This window comes from Myotis davidii, unplaced genomic scaffold, assembly GCF_000327345.1.
Source record: "Myotis davidii unplaced genomic scaffold, ASM32734v1 scaffold1066, whole genome shotgun sequence".
Classification (NCBI taxonomy): Eukaryota; Metazoa; Chordata; class Mammalia; order Chiroptera; family Vespertilionidae; genus Myotis; species Myotis davidii.
In genome coordinates, this window is record NW_006296622.1 from 191,555 (window position 1) to 210,500 (window position 18,946).

Consider the following 18,946-nt stretch of genomic DNA (forward strand, 5'->3'; position numbering starts at 1 on the left):
TTAAGAGGATTGTGGAAAATTTTTATAAGGCAGTCTAGATAATTTTAAATTTTTAATGTTTTGCACAAAAATGTGATTGCTTTAAGTTCATTGCATGTTAAGCAATCTTACCATGAAATGAAAATTTTGGTTAATACTACTTATTTCAATTACTGTCAAAATTAATACTCTAACAACAATCTTAGTTTACACTGTAAATATTAATGGAAAGGATTATTTTGCATCCTTGAGGAGGCCCTGAGCATTCCTGGTGTTAGTCTGGATTTAGATATAGGGTAGCTGTTGTTAGCCAAGTCTCTGTTTTCTGGGTACCAATCTCAGCTGGGCCAAGTCTCTTTCTGTTATCTGGGTCCTGATCTCAGCTGGGCATGGGAAGCGCAGCAGCCATGGGGGCAGGAGACCTCCCTCAGAAGGGGCGAGTGTTCAAGCCCCTGCATAGTTGGGGGGGGTGAGGATCTGTGCCCCACCTCTGTTGATCCCCAAGTTCTCTCCTACTGGCCCCCGACTGTGCCTGTCTTAGGTTACCCCACCCTGTGGGGTCTTACCCGTCTTTGACTAATCAGCCATCTCTGGGCCAAGTAGGGTGATGTGAGGTTCAGTTCTGTCTCCTTAGTAGCCTATGTCCCTCTGGCCTCCATGCCCAGCAACTGCCTTGGGATACCCTTGCCTGCTGGCAGGGCCCCGGCATTGATCACATATCTTGGGGAACCCAGGTTTCTTCTCCAGGGAGGGCCATTCATTCAGCTAATCTATACCTTTTGATTGGAGCATTTAATCCATTTACATTTAGGGTTATTATTGAGAGGTACTTATTTATAGCCATTTTAATTCTATATGGCTAGGTTTCTCTCTCTGTTTCTTCTTCTCAGCAATCCCTTACGCAATCCCTTTAGCATTTCTTGTAATGCTGGCTTGGTGGTGATGAACTCCATTAGTCTTTTTAAAAAAAAAATCTGGGAAGCTCTTTATTTGAAAATCTGTTTCGAATGATGGCCTTGCTGGATATAGTAATTTTGGTTTCATATCCTTGCTTTCCATTACCTTGAGTACTTCATGCCATTCCCTTCTGACCTTTAGTTTCTGATGAGAAATCAGATGTCATCCTTATAGGAACTCCTTTGTAGGTAGTAGTTTTCTTTTCTCTTGCTGCCTTTAAGATTCTTTCTTTTGGCATTCTAATTATGATGTGTCTGGGTGTGGGTATGTTTGGGTTCTTCTTGTTTGGGGTTCTCTGTGCCTCCCAAACTTGTGTGACTTTTTCCTTTACCTGCTTAGGGAAGTTTTGTACCATTATTTCTTCAAAGACTGTTCTTTTTTTCATAGTTGCTATATCTTTTTTCATACTGTTGAGCATTTTTACCATCATTACTCTGATCTCTGTTTCACATAAATTTCTTATCTCTGCTTCATTTATCTCTTCTTCTGGAGAATTATCTAGTTCTTTCATTTGGGGCTTGTTTATTTATTTCCTCATATTGGTTGTCTGTTTGAGTTTCTGACTATGTATTAAGTAGATCCTCTACACCTCTCAATCTCTAGTGCAAGACTGTGTTAAAGGCTGTTTCTGACTAATTGGATCAGGCAAAGACTTAAAGCCTCCAGAGAATTACCCTCAGGCAATCATCCTCAGGTGTGGTGAGAGTTTTTCAACAGGGTGGGCAGTTGATTCTGCCTAAAGGCTAATTGTTACTTTTAATCTCTTAAGTAGTCTCAGGGCAAGGTGTTTTCCAATAGGGTGTGCCAACTGTCTTCCCCCAAGGCAAGGCAGATGTCTATGTGGGAAAGATGTCCTTTGCTGCATGGTGGAATAACAGCCCAGGAAACTTGGGGGGTCTGCCTTCTGAGTTCTATCTCCCGAATTCCCAGGCCTGGGTTCTGCTCTCACAGCTCCAGTCCACTTCACCCTTCCTCTGCCAGAGCACAAGGTGAGTGGCTCCATAGGGAATTTTTGTGTGTTGGCCCTTCAAGAGGGTGCTGGAACTTTCAGGTGCCACTCCATGGCAGATAGCACCCCACTGCTTTTCACAGCTAGATGTTATGTAGGTATCCTCCTCAGTTTGAGGCTCTCTGCTGGGGAGGCCAGCTTTGAGATTGGATCCCAGAGTTCTCAGTAGTACTCCCCCACCCACAGCTGAGATATCTCTCCGGGATTCAGTTGCTGTCTGTGGGTGCCCAGCCAGCCCTTTCGAGCCTCCACCGCTCCCGCCAGTCACTATGCAGTCTCCACACCTTCAGTCCTTGGGTATCAGGGTTCTCTCCTGTGAGGATTCTGTTGATTTTTCAGAAAGCCTTTCCGTATTTCAGTTGTTATTCCAGCTTGTTCCTGGGAGCATGTCCATGCAGTATCACCTATTCTTTCACCATTTTTAATCTCTCTACCGCCATTTTAATCTCTCCTGTTTAATTCTTAAAACCTGGTGGAATTCAGTAACATTTTCTTGAAATTGCAATGTTAATTTCCTTTTAATTTGATTGAAGTTTAATACTGTATAATATACACTAGGGGTCCAATGCACGAATTCATCCACCTTGAAAGGAACTGTGGGCTGTGAGGCTGTGGTGGGCATAGAGGCAGTCTCAGCCCATCCTCCGTGCACCTGCCGGACCCCTCCCACTGCAGCCCTGGTCCCCTGTCTACCGGCAGCCCTGCTCCCACTGCTGCCACTCCAATGCACTGATGGCACCAGCCCCACTCACACTCACTGACAGTGTGGAGCGATTGGGGCCGGTGCAAGCAGCAGGTGCTAGTGGGGCCAGCACCGTCAGTGGGTGCAAGTGGCGGCTGCTGCTCCGATCGCCCCTCAGGAGCACAGGGGAGGTGGAGAAGCCTTCGAGGGCAATCAGGCCTGGCAGTCACCGCTCACATCCAGTGATGGCGCTGAGCTATTGGGAACTGTGCTGGGCACCAGCAGCAGGTGTGAGCGGTGGCTCCAGCAGTGGTTGCGAGTGGTGCCATTGCCAAAAGCGGGTGCAAGAGGTGGCTGCCGGCACCAATCTCCCCTCAAGAGAAGTGGGAGGTGGAGAAGCCGTAAGGGGTGATCAAGGTTGGCAGCCACTGGTCGCACCTGCTGATGGTGCTGAGTGATCGGGGTTGGCACTGGGCACCGGCAGTGGGTGCAAGTGGGGCCAGCACCGGCAGCAGATGCAAGCATGGGGGGGGGCGGGACTGCGGTGCATGGTAGCATAGAATTTTCAGTAATCACCAAAGGCTTGCCCCGATGACAGCAACCAACGCCCTGCTCACCTCCTCTGCCATCCTGCAGCAGCTGATGCCTTCCATATTCTGGGTGCACCCCCTGGTGGTCAGTGCATGTCATAGTGACTGATTGTTTGGTTGTTCTGCCATTCAGTCTATTTGCATATTAGCCTGTTATTATATAGGATATGCTTTTTTATAATATTTAATGTTTTTATTATATGACACTTGATAGGTATTTAGTAATTCTTATAGTGAATTGTTAATGAATTCATATACATATTTAACATATATCCTCTTTAATATTAATCTAATGCTTTAAACCTTGTCAATTATAAAATTTCCCTCATAAGTAAAGAGTCAATAAAACTGATTATTTCTCCAGTTTCATAAATTTCTGTTAATTATCTAAGGATTATTTTCACATGATACACACCTGCATCCAAGCATGTAGTTTACATAAAGCATTGACATAAACCAAGACTCTTTCAAGATTTAGTAGACTTGACTGAAGGCTAGAGGGTCAGGGAATGGGTCACATCTTAGGGCATGTGGCTTTCCAGCATCTCATCAGTTCTCTTGTTCCTCTCCTTCTCTTATTGCTGATTTTGACTGCCGTGCTCCAAATTTTACTCCTTTAGTTATTTAATCTCCCAGCTGCTATTATTTTTTTTAATCCTCACCTGAGGATATGTGATTTTAGAGAGAGACAGAGAAAGAGAGGGAGAGAAAAACCAATGAGAGAGAGAAATATTGATTAGTTTCCTCCTGTATGCACCCCAAGTGAGTTTGAACTCGAAACCTGGGTATGTACCCTGACCAAGAATTGAACCTGTGACCCTTCAGTGCATGGGACAATGACCAAATCAACTGGACCACACTGGCCAGGGCCCCAGCTTCTATTCTTGTATTTCCATGCTCAAAACCATTGAGGCACACTTAAGATAGATTTTGATTTTCAACATTTCCCATCCATCTTTGGGAGGCAGCTGAGATTTAAATTCAAGATTTTTTTCTATTAAATATTTGTTCTTGTCAGTTATTGACATTGAATTATCATTTCTTAAATAAACAAAATATATAGATTCTAATTTATCCATGTATTTTAAACAAATCAAGGTATAAGTGTTTCTGGTTAATATTTCATTATTAATAGGAATCAGGAAAAATACACCAAAATTATTCATTGCATGTTGTATATTTTATAGACTAAGTTTCACTTTTTTATTGTAAGAGAAAGGTCATGCCTGGTCTTCACAGCATTGGCGTGTTGTGAGAATAGGTTTTTTTATGAAGAATAGTTTGTGCATAGCTTTCTCTTGGAGAAGTTTTGTGAGCTTTTTTTAAAAATTGTGAGGTACCACTACAGTGCACAATACTTTAGAAGTAATTTTAGAAGAACATCAGGTTTTGTGAGTTTATTTGGAAAATGTTGACACGTCGTAAATTAGATTTCCCTAAGAAGAAATGTGACATGTTTTGTATTTGTAATACTTTTCTCAAAGGGACTATTTCCTGGTAGGTGGTTAGAGTGCTATGGTAGTTATCTACTCTTTCGTTTTCTAAAATAGTTAAAGGACCAGAAAAATGTTTCATATTGCCAGGGTTAGCACAACCCATTTTAAAAGCTGTAAAAATTATAAATATACTTTCTTTTTTAAAATTTAATTTTATTGTTTAAGGTATTACAAATAGTAGTACATATGTCTCCTCTTTTTTTCCTCACTGACCTCCTGCCCCCACCCCCCCGCCTCTTGTACCCCCTGACACTTGCCCTCAGGACTTAACTTTTAGGAAAACTGACCTATTTACAAATATTTTAGCCCATCATCATTCATTTTTTTTTCAACAGATATTTATTTGACACCTTAATACACCATGGACTATTATGAAATACTTGATTTTATATATTATAGTTTCTGAAATACTTTATGGTAGTCTCACCTTTTTGGACATAGGAAAGGGACTTTTAAAAATCCTTTTTATACTTTTATTCACATTTTGAGTTACTTCTGTTACTCTTTTTAAGAAATATCACTGAAAATCAGCAGTGCTTATTTAAGAAAAAGTGTTGGGAAGCAATTTCTCTATTTTAGTTTTAGTTTTATGGACTAACTACATGTGTGTTAAATGAACTTGAATGATTCCGTGTCAAGCTAAGTTCAGAACCATAATTCTGTGGTGATTAAAACAAATAGTTATCTGGATTTTTTTTTCTTTAGAAAGATAATTGCTCCTCTTGTAACTCGCCATGGAAAGCTGTGGTCCAACTTCTGGGGAGCCCTGAGTCCTGATGGCTACTTTGCTCGATATGAAGATTATGTGGATATTGTTCAAGGGAATAGAGTGTAAGTTAGTTAATTTAATATTTTAATGTAAAATACCATGACCTAGAGATGAGGACTTGTTAATATTACTTGAATTTTATTTATTTATTACTATTTATCTTTTTTCTTTATATTTAATGGAAATTTGAGAACCTGGGGATGACTTGGGTCCTGAAATATTAGTGTAAACAAGTATTTTACAAAAAATCTTTTTAAAATTCTAAATCTTCAAAGGAACAAACTCACAGTTGTGGGAAATTCTAATAGACAATATATGGTTACCATGGATAGCAATCTTATGATTGATTATTAGAAGAGTAATATTCTTTAGTTAAAAGATTAGAAAGCAAATTTAGTTTAAGTAGTTTATTTAGTTGCCAGGATGAAGGTTGTTTTGACAGCTTTTAAAATTTATAAATGAACAAACAACACTCAGAATTAAAATCTTCCAACATTTCCTATTACAGGTGTTTTCTGTGTAAAATATTCTACTTTAAAGATCAATTTCTTCACTAATATCTGAATTCAATTTCTAGACTTTGAAAAGAATATACTTGTTATAAAGCGTGTGTATAATTGATATTTTTTCTGAGACAATAGTTAATATCTTTAAAACTAACAGTCACAATTGAAATAGGTTTTTTTGCTAAGGTAATATTACAGGAGAGTGTCATTCTTTTTCATACAGACAATGAACCAAAGTGACTGAATCATAAATACTTTGCCTAGTTTCTCAAGTACATCAGCCCAATTGAAAAGGGCAAACATTTTTTCATAGCTAAAATATGTGTCCTTAAATTTAGAAAGAAAATCACATAAATACTTCTTGTTCAACAGTTGAGTATTAAAAAGATGTTGTTTTTGTGAAAATAGTAATAGCAAATTTGAGTGATATAAATATGATGAAGGCTTTGTTAGTTGAAATTAAGAAGCAGATAGCTGAGAAAACACTAAGATTATATTCTGTTATTTCAAAGTACTTATTGTCTCTGGCATTATTTGTATAGACCATATGCCTGATAGTGCCTGTGGGTATAGTAGAAATAAGAGTTCACAGACGTAGAATAGAAAATTCATGTTTTATTTAAGTTGATATATAAATGTGATTTTCTGTCTAATCTCGTCATTGTCTAAAATGTGAGAATAAGAAGAAGGTAGAGCCTTGACTGAGCAGTGGTTAAAGCATCAGCCCGTGGACCAAAGGGTCACGGGTTCGATTCTGGGTCAAGGGCACATACCTGGGTTGCAGGTTCATTTCCCTGCCCTAGTCAGGGATTGTTCGGGAGGCAACCAATCAATATATCTCTTACATCAATGTTTCTTTCTCTCTCTCTCTCTCTCTCTCTCTCTCTCTCTCTCTCTCTCTCTCTCTCTCTCTCTCTCTCTCTCTCTCTCTCTCTCTCTCTCTCTCTCTCTCTCTCTCTCTCTCTCTCTCTCTCTTCCCCTCCCTCCCTTCCACTTTCTCTAAAAAAGAAAAATCAATGGAAAAATATCCTCAGGTGAGGATTAACAAAAAAAGGTAGAGATTTTTTAATCTAGTTAATACATGTGTACATTCCTTCATGTACAAAAACTGCATGAAGGAATGACATCTTATGACAAATTTATGTGTGTGTTTTCTTTTTCTTTATTTTTTTATGACCATTTCTCTTAAAGGCACATCTAGTAAGACAAAATGATATCATATTTTTTTAATATGTACATTTTTTTTGGTCAAGATCTTCCCTTTCTGTTCTCTAAAAGCAACAGGCATGTATATCGCTTCAGGAAAATCCTTTCTTATATTGTTCTTATGAAGTGAGTCATATTGGGAGTAAGGAGATGGGTCTGTGGGAAGAATGAAGGTCCAAATAATGTACCTCTCATCTCCTTCTGATTATATTTCTTCACATCTTTCCTTTTTAACAAAATTTGAGGTGGCTTAATGAATTTCAAGAGGATATATTTTAGGAGGATTTGGGGCTATATTGAGTAGTATGCTGGTAAATGTTAACAGCTGGTTCTTGGGGTGGGAGGATGTCCTGGTTTTATAATGTTTGCCAATTTCTAAGGTGTAAATATTTCTACCATGGCTGATTTCAAGCTTCTAATGTGAAGTCACTGAGCATAGACTTAGTGAAGTTACAAGTCATCACTGGGGAGCCAGTGTAAACCAGCTCTAGAAAACAAGTTGTATGGCATTATTTTTTTCTATCAAACTGCTTAAACTTAAAGGGAAACACCTTCTGTACAACAGAATATTATATCCTAACTGTAACAACTGAGGGGTGACAGTCAAAATGCCAAACATATATCAGCCTTAAAATAAAGTTTCTCTAGGGAAGGTAGTGATTTATATCATAACAATGTAATTTATACCAAACTAGAGGCCTGGTGCATGAAATTCATTCAGGGGCAGGGATAGTTGTCCCTCAGCCTGGCCTGCACCTTCTACAATCTGGGACCCCTTGGGGGATGTCCAACTGCCGGTTTAGGCCCGGTCCCTGCAGGGATCGGGCCTAAAGTGGCAGTTTGACATCCCTCTCACAATCTGGGACTGCTGGATCCTAACTGCTTGCTTGCCTGCCAGCCTAATCTCCCCCTAACCACTCCCCTGCCAGCCTGATTGATGCCTAACTGCTCCCCTGCCGGCCTGATCGCCCCCAACTACCCTCCCCTGACAGCCCCATCACCTCCAACTGCCCTCCCCTGCTGGCCTGATCACCTACAACTGCCCTCCCCTGCCAAGCCTGATCACCCACAACTGCTCTCCCCTTCCGTGACCCTCCTTCTTTATGTGAGGCAGCGGAGATGCCGGGACCGGCCTGCTCTGCACTGCGCAGAGCCTCAAGACCCCTCAGGCCTCACTGTGCGGAGCGGCCACCAGGTCCCACCTCCACTGTGTGTGTGGCCATCTTGTGGCAGCCATCTTGTGATGACGTCTTGCAAGGGTGTCGCACAAGGGCGTTACGCCACCTAGGCTTTTATTATATAGGATAATCTCATATATAGGATGTCCCGAAAAAATGCAAACATACTCTGCATAATTATAAAGGCAGAGTTTGTACTTCAATTGCATTTTCAAACTTCCAATAGCATTTTAGGATGAATTTCCTTTGTTTAAAGTTTAGTCTGGATGAAAAGAAAAAAACATTGATTGAACTATCAGCTGTTAAAGTGTGTGTACATGTTTTGGGGACACACTGTATAAATATCATGTATGAATATGTGTGTGTGTGTGTCAAATGGCATTAAGTGTATTTATATTTGCATGTAATTCGATTCAATAATATTTTTAAATATATTTTATTCATTTTTTACAGAGAGAAAAGGGGAGGGATAGAGAGTTAGAAACATCGATGAGAGAGAAACATCGATCAGCTGCCTCCTACACACTCCCTACTGGGGTTGTGCCCATAACCAAGGTACATGCCTTTGACCAGAATCAAACCTGGGACCCTTGAATCCGCAGGTTGATGCTCTATCCACTGAGCCAAACCAGTTAGGGCTTGATTCAATAATTTATATATATAACTTAAACATATAAGGCATTTATCTTTAAAACAAAAATAAAACTAAGTGCCATAGCCGGTTTGGCTCAGTGGATAGAGCGTCGGCCTGTGGACTGAAGGGTCCCAGGTTCGATTCCGGTCAAGGGCATGTACCTTGGTTGTGGGCACATCCCCAGTAGTGGGTGTGCAGGAGGCGGCTGATCAGTGTTTCTCTCTCATCGATGTTTTTGGCTCTCTATCCCTCTTCCTTCCTCTCTATATAAAAATCAATATAAATATATTTTTAAAAATATACAAAAAATAAAACTAAGTATTTTATATTGTGGTATTTTGGAATGTCTTCTCTTTACTTTCAGAGGAATATGGAATGTCCCATACATGGCTAATGTATACTTAATTAAAGGGAAGACACTTCGATCAGAGATGAATGAAAGGAACTATTTTGTTCGTGATAGACTGGATCCTGACATGGCTCTTTGCCGAAATGCTAGAGAAATGGTAGGGTATATGATGATGGCTTGTTCAATGTTCTTAGAAGATGGCTTGCTTTCCCAATTAATGTGCTATTTTCTTTTGATGTCCTTTTTCTTTCTAGTTTGTAAATACTAGCCAATTTTTTTGATTCGTGTTGGGAAATTGGGAACAATTATGGAGAATAATTTTTGAATATTTACCTATTAAATACTTGAAAAATTAGGCTACTGCTTAAGCTAACTCATCAGCAACAGTGGGATTCAATAATAAATATGAATTTGTTACAAATCAGCATAGCATTTTTAAGAATTAATATATATTTTCATTTGTAATTCTGTATTGAAAACTTGATCTCAATAAAATTAATTAGGTAAAGCCTAGATGAAATGATCATTTACACATTTAAGAACACACTTCTGCTCTGAAAATCAGTGTCCATACTTTATTATCAATATCTCTGCATGTCTTACCACTAAACTGGGAGACGGATTGAGATATGTGGTATATTTAATCTATGTGAAAAATTAATGATAAATTGCCATTCTACAAATCTACTTTCATTATATAACTTAAATGACTATAGAAAATAATTTGTTTTTCAAAATCTTTTTAAACATATTTATATGGTTTTTTGTCTTAGAAACGATTTGATTATTGTATTCAAATTTATGTAAGCAAATGTAATTTTGTGAACAATCAAAAAAGTTGGCAAGTAGTTTTTATTAGTTTAATAAGGCATGTGTTTTGTGAATATGTTTGTTTTTCCTACAAACCTGTGTGCATTGTTATTAAATATCCTCAGTATCTATAATTGTAATTTGTGCTCATGTTTGGCTAATTTCACTCAACAGCGCATCCCAGAATGGCCTCTCTTACACATTTTTCTCTTTGTCTTAATTTTATGTCTAATGGAAATTATACTACTGAATGAGCTTGGATTTATGTTTCACAAGGGGAAAAGAGGGGTTAGAGTTGTTTCTTTGTGTGCTCTAAGCTTTGCTTGTTCTGCATGTTTTCTAAGAGGGGCATTTCAGAATGTCAGCTTTTCATGAAGTGTTGCTATTTTACTACCTGAGACTACATGAGAGAGTGGGTTTGCGGGTCAACTTATCCCATGCTTCTCTTCATTTTAGACTTTACAAAGGGAAAAAGACTCCCCTACTCCGGAAACATTCCAAATGCTCAGCCCCCCAAAGGTGTTATTTTTATTTATTTTTATTTGTTTTTGTTTATTGAATATGGTATATTGTCTAGCAATAAGTTACTTAAAGAGTGTTCTTTCCATTTAGCTTGGTAAATTGTTGGTATTCACTGGTTCTGAATCTACGTATGTGCTTATAAACTTTGTGTATTGGGGGATGGGCATTGTAGGATGTTCAACTCTCAATTCTTTGGGCTGATTTATATTTTATGACTGATGTATTATAATAGATGAGAAAATGAAGCATAAACCCCTTTCATTAGTTTTTGTTTTTTTAAGGGAGAGAAGGTAGGAGTAAGTATAAAATACATCTTGATAAAAATTAGAATTGGATACTCTTCATGAGTTTTTTATTATTATTAACTAGAGGCCCAGTGAACGAATTTGTACATGGGTGGGGTCCTTCTGGGTGGCCTGCAGGGATCAGTACAATGCCACCAGCAGCTCCTACCTGCCCCTCCTGCTTATCCTGGACCCACTGTGCCTGCTGCAGCTCGCGCCCAATCAGTCCCGATTGGGAGAGGCAACAGCGCTTGCCAGCCATGAACCCTGCATCTGGCACCCTCCCAAGGGGAGTAGCCTGTGGGATGAGGCTGAAACCAGCTCCCCGAAATAACCCCGAGCGGCCCAGGATTGCAAGAGGGCGCAGGCCAGGGTAAGGGACCCCACCGGTGCACAATCAAGGCCAGGGAGGGACTGTGGGAGTGCTCCAGGGCATGGCCGGCCCATCTTGCTCAGTCCCTATTGGCCGGACCCCAGCAGCAAGCTAACCTACCAGTCAGAGCATCTGCCCCCTGGTGGTCAGTGCACGTCATAGTGACTGGTCGACTGGTCTACTCTCTGCCCCTGGTGGTCAGTGCATGTCATAGCGAGCGGTTGAGCAGCCTTAGCATATCATTAGCATAGTACACTTTGGTTGTTCTGATGTTCTGCTGTTCGGTCTATTTGAATATTACCTTTTTATTATGTAGGATAACTAACTCTTTTACCATTAAAACAGGTATAAAAAGAAACAATCTTACTTTAGTGGTGTTGCCACATTTATTTGGTTTGGCACAAAGATATGAGACTGATTTTTAGCTGCCTTTTAATGTACGAGTAGTTTCTGTGTTCAGTTTTTAAACATTAGGACAATAAAAAAATAAAATAGACTGATGAAAGAATATTGATATTTGAATTCTTCTTTAAAAATGTGATGTCTTCTTTGAAAGGGTAAGAAGCCAAAAGAGATACAGTTAATTGCACGTTGTCGCAAAAATACTTCTGATTTTAAACAGGAATTTTTCCCTGATGTCTGTATCTAGGATCAATGAGAAAAGGACCATTCTGCCTCTTATTTTTTTTCAGTTGGGTGGCAGTGCAAGCAATTTGTTTTGTGTGGTGTCTGAATTCATAATGAATAAAAAATAATTTAATTTTAATCATGTACATTTTATATGAAAAATAAAAATGCTTGTTCATAAATGAAAATATAAAAGTTAAAATTGATATCTCATATTTTCCTATGGTTAAATATATTTTCTTGTACTTTATTCTATTATTGTTAATATTATTATTTTTTGACATATAGGGTGTATTTATGTACATTTCTAATAGACATGAATTTGGAAGACTATTATCAACTGCAAATTACAATACTTCCCATTATAACAATGACCTCTGGCAGATTTTTGAAAATCCTGTGGTATGTATTTCACACTCAACTTTATTTATTACTTGTTTTCCTGTAACTCTAAAAGGGTTAAAATAAATTGGGTTAATAATATGAAAATGTGGTAAGAGCCTTTAATATTTTTTTAAATCATATCAATTTTAAAAAGATATAATTAATTATATTTTATGTTCTATAGAGTAGATCTAAACCTGCCTAAGAACTTTTTTTATAAAAATATATATTAGGTTTGGGAAAGGAAATTTATTTCTCCAAGTATTTCTATTATATATTGAAAAGCACATCAAATTTTTAACCACAACTTGAGAAAAAAAAATGGTTACAAGTAGCTCACATCTGATAATATTACATTTTGATTTTTAGGAAGAAAAATCAAGCATTAGTTTGAGAAAATAAACTTCATTTTATAATTTTTATTTTTTAACATTTTGTGTAAATTTTTTAAAATTCTTTATTGTTGAAAGTATTGTATACATATGTCTCCTTTATCTCCCATTGACCTCTCCCCATGTGCTCCCTCCTACAAGCACAGGTCCTCATCCCCTTACTGTCTGTGTCCATTGGTTATGCTTATATGCATACATACAAATCCTTTGATTGATCTATCACCCCCATTCCTATGCTCTCACCTTCCTGCTGCAGTTTGATGGATTGTTCAATGCTTCTGTGTCTCTGGATCTATTTTTGTTCATCAGTTTAGGTTGTTCATTATATTCCACAAATGAGTGAGATCAGGTGATATTTACCTTTGTCTAACTGGCTTATTTCACTTAGCATAATGGTCTCTAGGTCCATCCATGCTGTTGCAAATGGTAAGAATTCCTTCTTTTTTACCACATCATAGTATTCCATTGTGTAGATGTACCACATTTTTTAATTCATTCATCTGCTGATCGGCACTTAGGCTGATTCCAAATCTTAGCTATTGTAAACTGTGCTGCTATGAACATAGGGATGCATATATTCTTTTTGATTTGTATTTCTGATGTTTTGGTGTATATTCCTAGAAGTGGAATTGCTGGGTCAAATGGGAGTTCCATTTTTAATTTCTTGAGGAAACTCTGTACTGTTTTCCACAATGGCTGCACCAGTCTGCATGCCTACCAGCAGTGTACTAGGGTTCATTTTTCTCCACATCCTCACCATCACTTGTCATGTCTTTTTTTAAAAATTCTTTATAGTTTAAAGTATTACAAATGTCTCCTTTTCCCCCAATTGACCTCTCCCCAGCTATTCCCAACACCCATCACATACTGTCACCCCCCTACTGTCTGTGTCCATGGGTTATACTTATATGCATGGTTGCTCTCTTATCCCCCCAATCCCCTGCCTTTTCTCTGAGGTTGGACAGTCTGTTTTATGCTTCTATGTCTCTGGATCTATTTTTGTTCACCAATTTATGTTGTTCATTATATTCCACAAATGAGTGAGATCATGTGATATTTATCTTTCTATGCAGTGGGATTTCTTGTTGTTTTGTTGATGATTTATTTTGCTGTGCAGAAGCTTTTTATTTTGATGTAGTCCATTTGTTTATTTTCTCCTTAGTTTCCATTGTTCTAGGAGCTGTATTGGTAAAGATATTGCTATGAGAGATGTCTGCTATTTTGCTGCCTATGGATTCTTCTAAGAATTTTATGGTTTCCCATCTTAGGTTGAAGTCCTTTATCCATTTTCTGTTTATTTTTGTGAATGGTGTAAGTTGGTGGTCTAGTTTCATTTTTTTTTTTGCGTGTATCTGCCCAATTTTCCCAACACAATTTATTGAAGAGACTTTGACTCCATTGTATGCTCTTTCCTACTTCATCAAATATTAATTGAACATAATGGCTTGGGTCAATTCCTGGATTCTCTGTTCTGTTCCATTGGTCTATATGTCTGTTTTTGTGCCAGTACCAGGCAGTTTTGAGAACAGTGACTTTATAATATAACTTGATATCTGGTATTGTGACTCCAACTTTATTCTTCTTTCTTAGGATGGCTGAGGCTATTCGGGGTCTTTTTTAATTCTTTATACATTTTTGGAGAGTTTGTTCTAGGTCTGTGAAATTTGCTGTTGGTATTTTAATGGGGATTTCATTGAATCTATAGATTGCTTTGGGTAGTATGGACATTTTAATGATGATTCTACCAATCCATGAACACAGTATATTCTTCCCCTTGTTAATATCTTCCTCTATCTCTTTTTTTAACATCCTGTAGTTTTCTGAGTACAGGTCTTTTTCTTCCTTAGATAGGTTTATTCCCTGGTATCTTAATTTTTTTATTGCAATTTTTTTGGTCAGTGGAATTTTGTTTTTAGTTTCTCTTTCTGTGAGTTCATTATTTGTGTATGAAAATGCCATAGATTTCTGTGAGTTAATTTTGTATGCTGCTATATTGCCAAATTCAGTTATTAAATCTGGTAGTTTTTTTATGGAGTATTTATGGTTTTCTATGTACAATATCATGTGATCTGTGAACAATGACAGTTTTATTTTTTCTTTTTCCAAGTTAGTTACCATTTATTTCTTCTTATTATCTGATCACTATGGCTAGCACTTCCAGTACTATGTCGAACAGGATTGGTAAAAGTGGACATCCCTGTCTTGTTCCTATTCTTAGGGGAAATGGTTTTAGTTTTTGCCCATTGAGTATGATGTTGGCTGTAGGTTTGTTATATAAGGCTTTTATTATGTTTAGTTATGATCCCTCTATTCCTACTTTGCTGAGAGTTTTTATCACAAAAGAGTGTTGGATTTTCTCAAATGCTTTTTCTGCCAAAATTGATATGATTATGTGGTTTTTGTCTTTCAATTTGTTTATGTGATGTATCACATTTATTGATTTGCAGACATTGTACCAGCCTTTCATCCCTGGGATAAATCCCACTTAGTCCTGGTGTATGATCTTTTTAATGTTTTGCTAGAATATTGTTGAGGATTTTAGCATCTGTGTTCATCAGGGATATTGGCTGGTAATTCTCTTTCTTTTTAGTGTCTCTATCTGGTTTTCTAATTAGGGTAATACTAGCTTCATAGAAAGAGCTTGGAATTGTGCCTTTTTCTTGAATTTTTTTGAACAGTTTAAGGAGGATCGGTATTAATTCTTATTTGAAAGTTTGGTAAAACTGCCCCCGTGAAGTTGTCTGGACCAGGGCTTTTATTTGCTGGAAGTTTTTTTATTACTGCCTCAATTTCATCAGTTGTTATCAGCCTATTCAGGTTTTCTTGTTCTTCCTGATTGAATTTTGGAGGATTATATTTTTCTAGGAATTTGTCCATTTCGTCCAGTTTGTTGGTAAAAAGTTTTTCACAGTATTTTTTAGAATTCTTTGTTGGATCAGATGTTACTTCAGCTTTTTCATTTCTGATTTTGTTTATTTGGGTCCTCTCTCTTTGTTTCTTAGTAAACCTGGCTAGAGATTGATCAATCTTGTGTATCCTTTCAAAGCACTGGCTCTTGTTTCTATTGATCTTTTAATATTGTTATTTTGGTCTCTATGTCATTTATTGCCACTCTAATCCTTATTATTTCCTTCCTTCTATTTACTCTGGGCTTTTCTTGTTGCTCTCTTTCTAGTTATTTAAATTGTAGAATTAGATAACTTACTGCCAGTTTTTCTTGTTGTTGTTTTGTTTGTGGTTTTTGTTTGTTTGTGTTTTTTGTTTGTTTGTTTGTTTAGTTAGTTAGTTAGTGCTATGAACTTCCCTTTCAGGACTGCTTTCACTGTGTCCCATTGATTTTGGATTGTTGTGTTTTCATTTTCATTTGTTTTTTGAAGGTTTTTCATTTCTTCTTTGATCTCTTTGGTAACCCATTCATTGTTTAATAGCATGCTATTTAGCCTCCATGTGTTTGATTGTTTTCATTGTAGTTCATACCTAATTTAAGCCATTCTAATATGAGATGATACTTGATGTGATTTCAATCTTCTTGAATTTGTAGAGACTTAGCCTGTCTCCTAATATGTGGTCTTCTTTGAAAATGTTCCATGTGCACTTGAGAAGGATGTATATTCCATAGCTTTGGGGTGAAATGTTCTGAAGTTGTCAACTAATTCCATCTGATCTAGTGAGTCATTTAGGGTTGCTGTTTCTTTGCTGGTTTTTTGTCTAGAGTATTTGTCCAGTGATGTCAATGGGGTATTCAAATCCCCTACTATGATTGTATCGCTGTAGATCTCTGCCTTGATATCTTGCAGAAGTTTTTTTTTTAATGTATTTGGGTACACCTGTGTTGTGCGCATATATATTTACCAGAGTTATATCCTCTTGTTGTATTGATCCCTTTAGTATTATGAAGTGGCTTTTGTCAGATAAAAATATTGCTACCCCAGCTTCTTTTTTCACTTCCATTTGTCAGAAAAAAAAAATTCCATACTTTCACTTTCAGTCTGTGTGAGTCCTTTGTTCAGAGGTGGATCTTTTGTAGACAGCAAATATATGTGTCATGTTTTCTTTTCCATTCAGCTACCCTATATCTTTTGATTGGAGCATTTAACCCATTTACATTTAAGGTTAGTATTGATAGGTACTGTTTGTTGCCATTTTTATTCCTTATGCCTGTGTCCCTTCTTCCCTTTCTATTTCTTCTTTTTATAGCAGTCCCGTTAGCATCTTTTGCATTGCTGGTTTGGTGGTAATAAACTCCTTTAGCCTTTTTTTGTCTGTGAAGGTCCTGATTTCATCTTTAATTTTGAATGATAGGCTTGCTGGATTGAGTATTCTTGGATTTAGTCCCTTGCTTTTCATCACTTTGTATATTTCATTCCATTCCCTTCTGGCATGATGTGTTTCTATTGAGAAATAAGTTTATAGTCTAAAGGGAGATCCCATGTAGGTAACTTTCTGTCTCTCTCTGGCATCCTTTAAGATTCTTACTTTGTCATTGATGTTTGCCAATGTAATTATGATGTGTTTTGATGTCAATCTCTTTGGGTTCATCTTGTTTGGGACTCTGTGCTTTTTTGGACTTGTATGACAGTTTTCTTCCCCAAATCAGGGAAGTTTTCTGTCATTATTTCTTAAAACAGGTTTTCTATTCCTTTCTCAGCTTCCTTTCCTTTGGGCACCCCTATTACGCAGATGTTGTTTCATTTCATGTTGTACAAAAGCTCCCTTGAACTTTCCTCCTGCTTTTTAATTTTTTTCCCAATTGCTGCTCTACTTGGGTGTTTTTTCTACCTTGTCTTCTAACTCACTGATTTATCCTCAGCTTTCTTCTAGTCTACTGTTGAAACCTTCCATTGTGTTCTTATTGAACCTATGTCATTCTTCATTTCCTCTCATTCTTCATTTCCTCTTGATTCTTACAAATGTTGGTGAATTCCTGATCCAGCCATTTGAACATCCTTACAACCATTACTCTGAATTCTTCCTCTGACAAATTGCTTCCATGCATTTAATTTATTTCCTTTTCTGGTGATTTCTCCTTTTCTTTCATCTCCACATTTTTTGTTGTTCTTTTGTATTTGTTTCTATGTATTGTATCAAACTGGTATGCCACCCAGATTTTTTCAGTTGCTGTTATGTAGTAGATGTTTTGTGGGACCCAGTGATACAGTCTCTCAGGTCTTCTGGGTTGGGTGTTCCAGGGAGTCCACCTGCCTGAGATATTTGGGTTATCCTGATGTAGTTGGGTCTTGAATGTTATTATCCCATTTTTGGGTGGAGTCTCCTTTCAGGATGTCTGATTATGCTGTTCACTCTCTACCACATCATGTCAGCTATTGTGAAAGTGCTGACCGAACAGCACAAAATACAATACGACACGACACAAAAGGAACAGAACACGTAGATACACAAGACAATTATAACCCCCCAAAAAAGTGACCACCAGAAAAAAGAGAATTATGAAAGAGAACAAAAAGGATATCGAGAAAAGAAAAAATAAATAAAAATAAACCCAAAAGCTCACACAGAAAACCCAAAAGTGGGGGAGGGACAGAATCTGTAGAGGCACAGCTTAAGTACAGAAAGGTTAAGGAATTGGATGAATAGGGGAAGGACCATGGTTTATTATAGAGGAGGAAGAAAGAGAATGAATGGACAAGAAGAAAAAAATATTTTTAAATTTTTATTTATTTATTTGAAAAGGAGAATAGAGGAGAGAGCATATGGCCTGAATTGAAACCAATTAAAAATTAGGAAAAAAAAGAGCCAGAGAGAAGAAGAAGAAAGGATTGAGTAGTGCAGAGAAATAAAAAAGAAGGGGAAATGAAGTAGGACAGCAGGGAAGATGAAGTTAGCTATATGACTGAGCCAACAGAGACTACTGTAATAACACATTAATAAAACAGATATAGAAGACCAATTTTTAAAATGGGGTAAAAAGAAAGGAAACAAAAACTAAAATGGGGAAAGTAGAAGAAAAACAGGATGAAAAAGGAGAAGCAAGGAAGTAAAAAGTGAAAAAATAATAATACTAAAATAAATTAATTAAAAAGTGAACTGTCATTCACTTCAGCCAAATTTTTTTTTTATTAATTAAATCTTTATTGTTCAGCCCTGACTGGTTTGGCTCAGTAGATAGAGCGTCAGCCTTCAGAGTCAAGGGTCCCAGGTTCAATTCCAGTCAAGGGCATGTACCTTGGTTGCAGGCACA

The 18,946-nt window shown here is 37.4% G+C and overlaps 1 protein-coding gene across 2 annotated transcripts in view; it reads left to right on the forward strand.

Annotated features, from left to right (window-relative positions):
- Positions 1–18,946, forward strand: part of PLOD2 (procollagen-lysine, 2-oxoglutarate 5-dioxygenase 2) — a 161,102-nt gene that overhangs the window by 129,190 nt on the left and 12,966 nt on the right. The window contains exons 12-15 of one of the 2 annotated variants that reach the window (XM_006772125.2): positions 5,419–5,544; positions 9,371–9,512; positions 10,622–10,684; positions 12,260–12,373. In XM_006772125.2, coding sequence (XP_006772188.1) covers positions 5,419–5,544; positions 9,371–9,512; positions 10,622–10,684; positions 12,260–12,373 — 445 coding nt within the window. The remainder of the gene's footprint in view (positions 1–5,418; positions 5,545–9,370; positions 9,513–10,621; positions 10,685–12,259; positions 12,374–18,946) is intronic. The other variant, XM_015569374.1, reaches the window with a different exon arrangement.